Source organism: Schistocerca gregaria, chromosome 3, assembly GCF_023897955.1.
Source record: "Schistocerca gregaria isolate iqSchGreg1 chromosome 3, iqSchGreg1.2, whole genome shotgun sequence".
NCBI classification, from domain to species: domain Eukaryota; kingdom Metazoa; phylum Arthropoda; class Insecta; order Orthoptera; family Acrididae; genus Schistocerca; species Schistocerca gregaria.
The window spans coordinates 874,965,164-874,978,866 of record NC_064922.1 but is presented as its reverse complement, the minus strand read 5'-3'; the positions used below and the strand labels follow the sequence as shown (position 1 = coordinate 874,978,866).

Genomic DNA, 13,703 nt, shown 5'->3' with positions numbered 1-13,703 from the left:
AAATGTAGGTTTGCCTTTCCTTAATCTATTTCCTAAGATAAGTCGTAGGGTCAGTATTGCTTCCCGTATTCCAACATTTCTACGGATTCCAAACTGATCTTCCCAGAGGTCGGCTTCTACCAGTTTTTCCATTTGTGTGTAAAGAATTCGTGTTAGTATTTTGCAGCCGTGGCTTATTAAACTGATAGTTTGGTAATTTTCACATCTGTCAACACCTGCTTTCTTTGTGGTTGGAATTATTATATTCTTCTTGAAGTCTGAGGGTATTTCGCCTGTCTCTTACTTCTTGCTCACCAGATGGTAGAGTTTTGTCAGGGCTGGCTCTCCGAAGGCTATCAGTAGTTCTGATGGAATGTTGTCTACTCCTGGGGCCTTGTTTCAACTTGTGTTTTTCAGTGCTGTGTCAAACTCTTCATGCAGTATCATATCTCCCATTTCATCTTCATCTACATCCTCTTCCATTTCCATAATATTATCCTCAAGAACATCACCCTTGTATAGACACTCAGTATACTCCTTCCACCTTTCTGCTTTCCTTTCTTTGCTTAGAAGTGGTTTTCCATCTGAGCTCTTGATATTCATGCACCTTTTCTCCAAAGGTCTCTTTCATTTTCCTGTAGGCAGTATCTATCTTACCCCTTGTGATATATGCCTCTTCATCCTTACATTTCTCCTCCGGCCATATCTGCTTAGCCATTTTGCACTTCCTCTTGATCTCATTTTTGAGACGTTTGTATTCCTTTTTGCCTGGTTCATTTACTGCATTTTTGTATTTTCTCCTTTCATCAATTAAATTCAATATCTCTTCTGTTAGCCAAGGATTTCTACTAGCCCTTGTCTTTTTACCTACTTTATCCTTTGCTGCCTTCACTATTTCATCTCTCAAAGCTACCCATTCTTCTTCAACTGTATTTCTTTGCCTCATTCTTAGCAATCATTCCCTAATGCTCTCCCGGAAACTTTCTACAACCTCATGTTCTGTCAGTTTATCCAGGTCCCATCTCCTTAAATTCCCACCTTTTTGCAGTTTCTTCAGTTTTAATCTACAGTTCATAACCAATAGAGTGTGGTCAGAGTCCACATCTCCCACTGGAAATGTCTTACAATTTAAAGCCTGCTTCCTATTCTAATACAGGACAGTCAAACTCACCTTTGTGTTACATTTTAATAACATCATGATTGCACTGAAGGGTAAACTGTGATATGTTTCTGAACAGTTCTTGAAGAGAGGAAGTGGATTACCAATAAAAAATTTATGGTGTTATTTAAAAGAAACACATTGCTGTTGATATCTTCATAGTAAACAAAGTTTCAAGAAGGGCAATCATACTGGTTAATGTCCCCGTGGTAGATGAACGATATTTGCTTTATACATTTTTATTTTCCTTCTAGACAAAAAGTTCATTGGGAGGGTCCAGATAAATGTGACTTCCTTTGTGGTGTGGAAACTAGTCCTTTTACTGCATATTTGAACCTGGAAGCCAAAATTGTCTTCAGTACAACAGGTGTTTTACAATGCCCACATTTCCTTTAGGCATGAAAAGTTGCATATAATGTAAAGCACCACTCACACTCTAAAGAGGTTTATCACATGGAAGTATGTGTACAGAGATGGTGATATTACAACCATAACAATGCTAAAGACTTCCACTCTCAGGGATATTTCATTATGTACGTGTATGTGACAGTAGAAATTTACAAATTGCTAATGTTACATTACTTAATATTTCCATTGAAAGAGAACTGATTAAAATTAATATAAACAAATAAAGCAGTCAGTTATAAAGTGTTACTGCAGTGATATTACGTAAATATTATAGTATACATTGGAACAAAAGTAAGTGATAAGGGCCAGATGTACATAAATAAATGTTACAACTATGGCCATATTATGGCATACATAAGATGGAGATTCTGGTGTCTGCTGAGGACCTAGATCTCACTGTACCCTCTGACACAATGGATATAGACTGCTCAGGTAAAATTTCAGTGGCAGCAGGTGACCCTGAGGTGTAAACTGCCTCATTGAATGTTCCCTGTCCTCCCAGCCTCACGATGACATCATCCTCCAGTGGAATTGTGGCAGTTTTTTCCACCGCCTGACTGAGCTACGGCAACTGTTAAGCTTGACACCTGCAGTGCCCTCCAAGAAACCTGGTTCCGGGCAATGCGGACCCCTGTCCTCTGCGTCTATAAGGGGTATTACAGGAACTGTAGTGACTATAATCGAGTGTCAGGTGGAATTTGCATTTGTGCCCTAAACTCAGTCAGTAGTGAACCTGTGCCCCTTCAAACCCCTCTTGAAGCTGTGGCTGTCAGAATAAGGATGACACAGGAAATAACTATCTGCAACATATATCTTCCTCCAGATGGTGTAATACCCTTGAACACATCGGCTGCACTGATTTATCAAGTCCCTAAACCCTTCCTACTTATGGGAGATTTTAACGCCCATAACCTCTTGTAGGGTGGCACCATGCTTACTGACCGAGGCACAGATGTCAAAACTTTACTGTCTCAGGTCGACCTCTGCCTCCCAAATACTGGGGCCGCCACACATTTCTGTGTGGCTCATGGTAGTTATTCGGTCATTGATTTATCAATTTGCAGTCCTGGTCTTCTTCCATCTATCCACTGGAGAGTACATGACGACCTGTGTGGTAGTGACCACTTCCCCATCTTCCTGTCACTGCCCTGGCATCAGGCCCACAGACGCCTGCCCAGATGGGCTTTAAACAAGACGGACTAGGAAACTTTCACCTCTGATGTCACCATTGAATCTCCCCCACACAGGAACATCAATGTAATGGTAGAGCAGGTGACTACAACAATTGTTTCTGTGGCAGAAAACACGATCCCTCACTCTTTAGGGTACCCCCCGGCGAAAGGCAGTCCCTTGGTGGCCGCCAAAAGTCGCTGGAGCAATTAATGAGTGTCAGTGAGCTCGAGCAACATAAGCAGCACCATTCCCAAAAGAGCACCTCATAGCCTTTAAAAGGCTCCATGCCCGCGTTCGTCAACTTATCAAACAACGGAAGCAGGAGTGTTGGCAGAGATACGCCTCGACCATTGGGTGTCATACGTCACCTTCCCAAGTCTGGGCAAAGATCGAACATGTTTTCGGTTACCAGACCCCAACAGGTGTTCCCGGTGTTAACGTAAATGGCGTGATATCTACCGATGCAAACACGATTGCCGAGTACTTTACTGAGCACTATGCTCTAGCCTTTGTGTCAGAGAATTATCCCCCAGCCCTTCGCACTTTCAAACAGCGGCTGGAAGGGAAAGTCATCTCGTTCACTACACACCACAGTGAATCCTTTAATGCCTCATTTACAAAGTGGGAGCTGCTCAGTGCCGTTGTACATTGCCCCATCACAGCTCCTGGACGAGTCATATGATTAAACACCTCTCATCTGACTACAAGCGGCATCTCCTCGCTATCTTCAACCGGATCTGATGCGATGGCATCTTTCCATCGCAGTGGTGGGAGAGCTCCATCATTCCAGCTGCTGGAACGTATGATGTGGGTTGGGTCCTGGAGTCACGTGGCCTACTGGCTTCACGTCAGGGTGGCTTCTGCCAGGGTCGCTCTATCACTGACATAATCGTGTGTCCCTCGAGTGTACCATCTGAACAGCCTTTTCCAGACATCAATTTTTTTGATTTACGAAAAGTGTATGACACCACCTGACGACATCATATCCTTCTGTATTATACGAGTGGGGTCTCCGAGGCCTGCTCCCGATTTTTATCCAAAATTTCCTGTCACATCGTACTTTCCATGTCCAAGTTGGTGCTCTCATAGTTCCTCCCATATCCAGGAGAATGGGTTTCTGCAGGGCTCTGTATTGAATGTATCTCTGTTTTTAGTGACCATTAATGATATAGCAGCAGCTGTAGGGCCATCTGTCTCACCTCCTCTGTATGCAGATGACTTCTGAATTTCTGGCCACGAAGTCGTGTGTTATTCACTTCTGTTGGCATCTTACTGTTCATCCAGAACTAGAACTTTACCTTAATGACAATCCACTCACTGTAGTGGAGACATATCGATTCTTAGGACTCATTTTCAGCACCCGATTGACTTGGCTTCTTCATCTTCATCAGCTTAAGTGGAAGTGCTGGCAGCATCTTAATGCCATCTGCTTGGCCACACTTGGGTGACACACGGCTACCTTCTGCGCTGTGGTGACCCATCTCAGTGTCGGTGTAGTGCCCGGCTGACAGTGGCCCATATCTTGGTGAGCTGTCCTGCTTTGGCTGACCTGCAATGGACTCTTCAGTTACCGGACTCGTTGCCATTAATTTTAGCTGACAATGCCTCATCAGCTAATTTAGTTTTACATTTTAAACGTGATGGTGGGTTTTAACATTCTATATAAGTTTAGTTAATGTCCTTTGTCCCTTTGTGTTCTCCACTCTAATGCTTTGAGGGTGGATGTTTTAATGTGCCGCAGAGTGGCTGGCTTTTCCTTTTTAATCTCGTGGTCAGCCATCCACGATCATCTGCTCTCTTGTTTTTACCCCTTTTACCTGTTTCTTGCTTCTCTCTGTGGTTTTCTTTTCCTGTTTTGTCCATAGTAGTGTTGGTTGTCCTTCTGCTGTTCTTCTGGTTCTTCCTTTCTCCTGTTATTGTGCTGTACATCTTTCTTTTCTTCTTTCCCTTTGTAATTATTTTACTGGGAATAAGGGACCGATGACCTCACAGTTTGATCCCTCCTCCACCCCCCCTCCCCCCCCCCCTTTTAAACCAACCAACCAAAACGAAATTTTCCTGTCCCTTTATACAGCTGAATTACATCCAGAGAGATTTCATGTCATTTGTCGTGTCAGTCTTGGGGGAAAACCTACACTAAATTTCGTAATCCAAATCTGACCATTGTTGCTTGATCACTTTGTTCTGTCAAAGTATTTACATTCCACCATCATAATTTTAAATTGTGTATTGTAGTTCTCAGTGTTTCGATATATGACATCAGTCATAATGTTACATGAGCAAAACAGGAATTAATGTAGTATGGGTCTCAGTTGAACACTTTAGAATGGGGTTGAAGTGTACTAGTGATACATTGCCATCTCTTTCCTTACCGCTACATTCACAGCAAAAAATTATAAATTGAAAATTAATCTTCAGACAAGTGTGAGTACTGCAGTCATATTTGATTGAATTACAGTAAGAGTGAGCCTGAATAATCATAGATCACCTTTCACGTAACAATTACCAATCAAGAGGTTAGCATAACAGATTTCATTTAGGAGGAACAGGGTTGAAATCCTTGTCCAGCCATTCACATTTAGATTTGTCATGTTTTATCTTAAGTCAGTGAAGGGGATTGACATGATGACCACAAGCCTGATTTCATTCCCCATTCTTATCCTTATCCAGTTCAGAAATTTTGAGTTGTGCCTCATACAGAAAAACTGGTTACATAATGGCAACCATATTTCTGTGTATTTTCTAAGAAAATGTATTGTGTTAATTGTGCTGTTACTGCTTTAATATAATTGTAGGTCAAATGTACAGTTACATGTGTGACATCACTTATAAAAATATTTACTTTTGTTTCAGTTCTTTGTTTCTCTTTATGGTCACAAACTGCCTGTGCTTTGCATGGACATTTCATATGACTCAACAATTATTGCAACTGGAAGTGCAGATCGCAATGTGAAAATCTGGGGATTGGACTTTGGAGACTGCCACCGTTCATTGTTTGCACATGATGATTCAGTAACAGGCCTAATGTTTGTGCCCAAAACTCATTACTTTTTTACGTGTGGAAAAGATGGAAGAGTGAAATATTGGGATGCTGATTCATTTTGCAAGATTGCCACATTGCAGGTAATTTGCTGTATTCTTTCTTTATTTAAGTCACTGTAAACCACTCGAGTTCACTGTCGAAGTTCGTGAGTCCTAGTTTATTGTGCCCACATACAATAGTCCTCACCTGGGGCACCATATGTGACAATCACCTGCTTTATTTCATTGTTGATTGTCCTCAGTGTCGACATATTGCGTTGTGATACTGGCTGAAAAAATGGGGGGGGGGGGTGAAGTTCAACACTCTAAATGATATTGCCGACAGGTGCACAGTTGCATTTCACAGTTCTTTACTTTCACTGTTCACAACACCCCAGTAATACACAGTTATATGGCCAGTTCGCTATTGTTTAACTTTCGATAAGCCTCATTAATAGTTTGCAGGCAAACATCCACATACTGATACAGTAGTTTACTGTCGAACATCTACGAGTAGTAACAACCTAACCACACAGTACACAGTCTTTTAAATAAATTTAACAGACACTGCCATTGTTTTCACACAGCCTATTTTTGTTACACTTATTTCATGGTTAAGTTAATGCATTGTTGTTGTTCTAACCAACACAGGTTTCTTGTCTGAAATTTGGCCGTGGACTGACTGTCTCGAACCCAAAAATTGGGCCTTAATATATCCTCACAATAATAGGTAGTGAAACTTCATATTGTTCGATGTTTAAGTTACATAAATTACAATTAAAATATCACTCATTAAATTAAATGAATACATTGAAAAATCCATTCTTTTTAACAGTTTCTTCTACTACAAGGATTAGGTCGAATTGTTTGTTTAGATGATGAAATTATCAGATATGATTATGAAAACAATACTTTTGACAAAACTGTTAATTACTTTGGAATTAAGAGCTGGCTTTGCTAACATGTTTTTGAATAGAGCCAAATATATCCTTTAAGAATACTATTAGTTGGTCCTCAAAATGTTTATAATTAGTACAGAATTTATATTTGTTTGTAAGTCAACAATAGAATTTAAGTTATGAAGCAGTTACTGATTTCACCCCATAACAAAAGATATTAACTAGGAATAGTCAAAATAAATTAGAAAATCATTTACATACATAAAACTAAGAACAAAATTAGATCTGGTACTATATTCTTTAAAACTGAGGCCCAACCTTTCTCTTGTAACAAAATGCAAACTATACCTACATATGTTAATTAGTCAGAAATGAACAAATTTAAGGAGGCAGATTACAAAACAAGAGAGGAAGTAAAAAATATCCCAGCTTGCTTTGTCACATCACCTCCCCCCCCCCTCCCCTCCTCCTCCCGTTGGATTGACCAGATAGATATTGCAAATTTGCAAATAGCTAATTGGGCTATTCGGTGACCACAAGTGACGCCAGAAATTGGGTTTAACAATCTACACACAAAAAATTAATACATACGAAATCTTATCAAAACTACAGTACATATGTTTTTCTCAAATTTATTGTTATATGGACTGGTCATATGAAAATCCCCATACAAAATATTTATACACAATGTATTGTACAATGTCACAAAATAGCCACAAGTTATACTTTTATTAAAAATTAAGCGTCTTCATTATAAGTGATGTCCTTCTCGGACAAACAAAGATTACGTTCTAAGATACATATCACTTTATACAAATGCTGTCTTGCTGAAAAAAAATAAATCCTTGTGGGTTGCAAAAAGTTAAATTATACTGTGTGTTGCAGTTCACTTTTTAGACAGATAATTTCACTTGCTCAATGCTTAGTATTTTTCTCAGGCACTTTCTCGCTTTTAATGAGCTTGTACACATTCTCTCACCAAGTTGTCCATACCTTCAACCGGTCCAAGTGGCAATTAATAAGGAAATGCACTGCTATCAGTTTCCTTGGAAGTGGTTCTCCTCCACCACAGTACACGAAAAAAATTAGACAAAAGTACCCTATTTAGTACACTTCCTTTTTTCCTAACATAAGTTTTACACAAAAATGATAGTCATTACTTCATAAATAGATACATTACATAGCTATCATAACATCACAATAATTAGCACTAAAATTGACTGTAGTACGAAAGGTGTGGACTAGTAAAATTTTAAAATCAAGTGCACATTACACTACAAAGCGTTACTCTAACTCATAACTCTGTCACTGGTTATGTCACTGGTTAAACTTGAAAGAGTTGGGTTTCTTTTCCATTTTCAAAATAGCACAAACTTAATATGTGCAGTAGCATAGATTTACTAATCATTACGTCATGAAAAAAGAATAGAGTCACCATCACGTAACTTAATTATTATTCAAATAAAAATCTACTCAACTATGAGCACTACTCTCATTCAACAAGAAAATTAAATCCTCACAAAATCACAAAATGTTACCTAATACTTGACCAATCAGAAATATTCACTTCAGTCTAGCATCACAGTTATCAGTTAATCAGCAAACTTATTGTTCTTCACTCCAGTATTACCACTTTAAGCACATAATTTATCAGAACACAAATAGAAGTTTTTCGGTAACAATAGCTCCAATGATGCACCTCACTAAATTTTTGCTCTTTTTGTTAAATTCTCATTCCCAGCTGCAGTGTCATGAATTGCACAATGTAAACAGTACCCAATGTTGCCTAGTTCAAAAATTTGACTACCAATATAGTTACACCACATTTCTTTGTATACAGTTATCTTTTTCATTCATCATGTCTGTCAGCTCAATTATTTTGCTTAACTTTCTTACCTCATAAGCTAGTGCAGTGCATTCTCAACAAATATCTCTGCTGCAGAGACACGCTCCCTAACCATTAAGACCCTAACATTATTCATTATTACATTATTGTTTCATTATCTAATAAATAAACACCTGCTGTGCTCGTCCAATGCAAACTTGACTCTACTGAAAAACACTCCACGGGAACAGATCCTTATGCTAAGGCAAACTTAACTGTCATTGGTGATCAGACAAAATCATCACTTAGAAAAACTACTATTTCCCTGTATTCTATCAAATTGCTTGAGATTCTAGCCTGAGGGGCGATATATATACAAAGCTTGCTTGCTCTTTCCACACACATTACTCCAGGCAACTATGTTTAAAGTTGTAATTCCTTAATGTTAGAAAAGGCTGTATCATGACACACCTCTATCGGTAGATAGTTGTCTCCATATACTGATTGCACTGAACACAAACACTTTTATTATACTACAATTAATATTAATATCTCTTATCTAAGATGGTTTTTACTACATATTGCCTCTGCTGCTACACCAACGTGCTGATTACTTCAGATGTTAATTATAGTTTTTAGATAACCTGCACCTTCTCCCCCCGTACATGCTGACGTGTTTCATTTTCTGATTACCTTGACTCTTTGACAGAAATTCGTTAACCATGGCACCAATTTTCTTTCTTTCATCCTCTTATGATTCCATTACTTATAACTAAGACAATATAATATAAATAGATAACTCTGGAGAAATCTCTTCTAAAATATTCCTATACTAAAGTATCCTGCCGTACAAAATCATATGAAAGTCGAAGACAAAATGTTTGTGATTCACTTATAAACTACAAATAGGATAGCAGAAGAGTTTGACCACCACAGGAAACACAAAAAAATGAGACAGACAGCTGGGGTAAGCATTATCAACACATAATGAATCCAACACAGAATGTTGAACCCCCTACTTGCTAATAGCACAAGGGATTAGTCCAAAATATTACATGTATGCTGAGATTTTTTGTCACCAACAAATTGCACTCCAACAGCTGTCCTACCCTCTCCACAGTTAACAGTACCTCTCACTTCACACTCTTTGATAGCTTACCAGTAGCACCAATAATTCTTATTCCACGAACATGCATCACTACTATATCCTCTGTGTTCTTAATAGATACAAAAAATGCCTGTGAAATGCCATTCAAATCACTATATCCAGTATACACTTAACATGTATACCTTGTACCCTTGCTGTTATTACAGAGTGCCACACTTCCTTTTTACTTACCATGTGATGTTCATACAAAAAATCCTCATTAATTTTTCCCTAGAAAACTATCATTCTGCTTACCAAAATAATTATCACACACAGTCAAATGACATAGCATGGTTCTCTTCCTCATTACCACTTTCAAACTCTTGAGTGTTCATTAGGCCTAAAATTGTTCCACTTCACTCTTTTTTTTACTTAACACATTGCCATCATTATCCATTATAAATTCAAGTACCTCATCCCCATCACTACTGGATTCATCACTGCTATCATTATTACCACAGCTGTCAGAATCAGACTCACTGTCTACTTCTCTACACTTTAGATTTTGTACCTCGTCCATATTTTTCTCTATTTCGGCCAATTTTGAATCTACACTTTTATTTAATTTTACCACTTTTTCCTCTACCACTACTGCACACTTGGTTTTTACCTCCGTTTCAAAATCATTTGTAATCTGATTGATTTGGTTCTCAAGTTCAACCCTGTTTTCAGCATAACATTTCCTGGCAACTTTGAGTTCATCTTTACACTGTTTTTCGGAATCCTCCACCCTCCTCCTATAGTCATCACAAAGCTTCTCTCTCTCTCTCTCTCTCTCTCTCTCTCTCTCTCTCTCTCTCTGCTACACATTTACTACTCATTAATGTTAATTTCTCATTAGTATTCTGCTCTACTCTCTTTATCTTTTCATCATAATCTTTAACTGCTGCCTTGACCTTCTTTTTTAATTCTAGAGCTAACTCCCTTAATTTCCTTTTTAATTTCTTTCTTCAGTTCATCTTCTAAGTTAGTCATGTCAGTTTTAATACTATCAATGTCTTCTTTTGTACACATACCACTCAAACTAATCATAATTTGCATTAACATTGCTTCCACTTTTCCGTCTGCCACAAACTTTTGCCCTTACTGACTTTCGCTACTAGATTCCTCATCCTTAACCTTAACGATCTCACCCACTTCATTCCTGTTTTCGTCCATTTCGTTCACACCACCATGCAATGTAGATAATGCTTTTATCGTACATTCATGTTTGATTTGTAAACACTGTCATCTACAGAACCAGTCACCTGTTGTCCCTTCACACTGCCGTGTTCATTAACGCCACTTATGTCACTTAATATAAAGTGGCTTTTGCTATGAATCACCTTATGCCACTTATGTCACTTAATATAAAACAGCTTTTGCTATGAATCACCTTATCTTTATTCACTCTTCTTTTGCTGGTGCTGTTGCTGCTGCTTTGGTTGTCATCTTGATTCGTCATCTGCAAGGCTGTTGCAAGTTGTAATTCTCTCAGCGAGGCATCTTGTCTATCTCCAGTTGGCTGTGCCCACCTGCAGCTGATTGGCTGCTCCTGTACTCAATGACTTCCCCCATAGAACCCACTCGCTGATAGGCTGCTGTCATACTGTGGCCATGCAACCCCAGTGCTGACTGGCTGTAACATCTCCTCCATTTAAATCATTGTGAACTGCTCGAGTTCACTGCCAAAGTTCGTGAGTCCTAGTTTATTGTGTCCACATACAGTAGTCCTCACCAGGGGCACCATATGTGACATTCGACTGCTTTATTTCATCGTTGATTGTCCTCAGTGTCGACGTACTGCGTTGTGATACTAGCAGAAAATTGGGGGAGAAGTTCAACACAGACTACTTTAAATGATGTCACCAACAGGTGCATAGTTGCGTTTCACAGTTCTTTACTTTTACTGTTCACAACCCCCCAGTAATACGCAGTTATATGGCCAGTGCACTGTTGTTTAACTTTCAATATGCCTCATTAATAGTTTGCAGGCAAACATCCACATACTGCTACAATAGTTTGCTGTTGAACATCTATGAGCAGTAACAACCTAACCACACAGTTCACAGTCTGTCAAGTAAATTTAACGGACACTGCCTATTTTCGTTACACTTATTTCATGGTTAAGTTGATGCATTGTTGTTGTTCTAACCAACACAGGTTTGAAACTTCTTGGCAGATTAAAACTGTGTGCCGGACCGAGACTCGAACTTGGGCCTTTGCCTTTCGCGAGCAAGTGCTCTACCAACTGAGCTAACTAAGCACGACTCACGCCCCGTCCTCACAGCTTTACTTCTACCAGTATCTCGTCTCATACCTTCCAAACTTTACAGAAGCTCTCTTGTGAACCCTGCATGTTGGTCTGGATGGCAAGAGGACTTGTGTATGATAATATTGATGGTTGTTGGCTTTCTGAAAATTTGAAATTTATGCTTTTAATTTTTATTTAAGATTGTTAAATCAATGTTCTACTGTGAACTGAATTTTGTGGTGTAATTTATTAAGTTCTTTGGCTAGATTTTCTGTTTCTTCTGCCGTCCCATTGAACAGAATGTGTCATCAACATAGTGTTTGTAGTATAGCAGCTTATCTTTTAGTTGGGTTTGGGATCTAAAAAATTCCTTCAGTACTTTCAAGACTTACTAGTTCAAAACGAGTAACCACTTGCAATGGCCTGGTGTAATGTTAAGCTCTCTCTATACAGCTTAAGCATTTTCGTGGACTTTACTTGTTGAAGAATTCTGGTTCTGCTTTCTTGCAGCGCCGATGTCTTCTGCTAGCACCAGACACTTCTCCGAAGATTTCACTGCTAGGAAGGGGAAATTTTCACTCTCTTGCTCCCTCTCCCTTCGTATTTAAAAAATATGCTTCTCTTGGAATATCATTCAATGCACCAGAACATATTTATTTTCACATTGTACAAAAAAACAACGAAACTTTATGACGTAAACCCACAGATTACCGGGGACCCAGAATCAGTTAATTACACATTTTTGAATACAATTAATCCATAAGCTTTTATCGTGGCTGACTATCCATGTCCAATCCACGTACTCTCAACAGCAGTTCAACGTTTACTAAACAGTCACTATCTCGAGTCACTCCATTTGTTTTTCAACAATACAAAGCTACATTACTCTTTGCAGCCAGCCACGGAGCTTCCGGGCCGTATTTAATTATTCTTGGCAGGTCGTGCTGAACACTTGCCAGCACCAACGAATTATCTCCCTTCCAGTTTCACCTGCACAAACAATAAATGGGTGCAGTATCCTATGCTCATCCTTACGCCCTGCTTTAAAATAACACGTGTTCGAAACGGCTGGAAGACAAGTGTCTCCAGACTTTCATAAAATTCTGGGGGCACTACACACTCAACCAGCCATACACTGCAACCACCCTCCATCCCCAACCCCCCGCCCCCATCTCTCTCTTTACAACCTGACTACACTGGTGTCAATGTAAATATCCTACCACAGAATAAAACCTTTACTATAAATCTAAATGATAAAGCCTTCTACTGTTAATATAAATCAGTACTTTTATACATATTACTTCTAGCTGAAACAAACAGAATCTGCCTTTACTAATATTCCAGATCACATTAATGTAAGAACAGAAACAAGTCAGTAGTTCACTTGAACTTTTGTTCTTGGTTTTTATAAATTGTATGGTCATACAAACATATTTCGTCCATTACAAATACTGTAACTTTTATACATATTACCTTTAGCTAAAATAAACACAAGCTACTCTTACTAATATTCCAGATCATGTTAATGTAAGAACAGAAATAAGTAAACACTTCATTTATAGGTTTGTCATAATTTCAAATTTAAACATAAAGGTCATGGTCATACAAACAGCTGTATCTCATTGCATATACTATAAATGTAAAACTTTGAACATAGCTGCTAAGGTTCAGTGACAGAGTCAGAATTAAATTAGAACAAATAAGCCCTCGGTCAAAAATATTAAGTTAAAATTGACCAGGTTTTGACGCTACTATGTGCGTCATCTTCAGAATTAAACTAACTGTCCTAAAACATAATAGGTATATAAAACATTAATAAACTAAAGTGTGTACTGACTGGAGAGAGATGCAGTACTTAC

The 13,703-nt window shown here is 38.6% G+C and overlaps 1 protein-coding gene across 1 annotated transcript in view; it reads left to right on the top strand.

The window, feature by feature from the left end:
* Positions 1-13,703, top strand: part of LOC126354955 (WD repeat-containing protein 3-like) — a 117,532-nt gene that overhangs the window by 73,422 nt on the left and 30,407 nt on the right. The window contains exon 11 of the mRNA XM_050005037.1: positions 5,573-5,842. Within this exon, the coding sequence (XP_049860994.1) occupies positions 5,573-5,842 (270 nt within the window). The remainder of the gene's footprint in view (positions 1-5,572; positions 5,843-13,703) is intronic.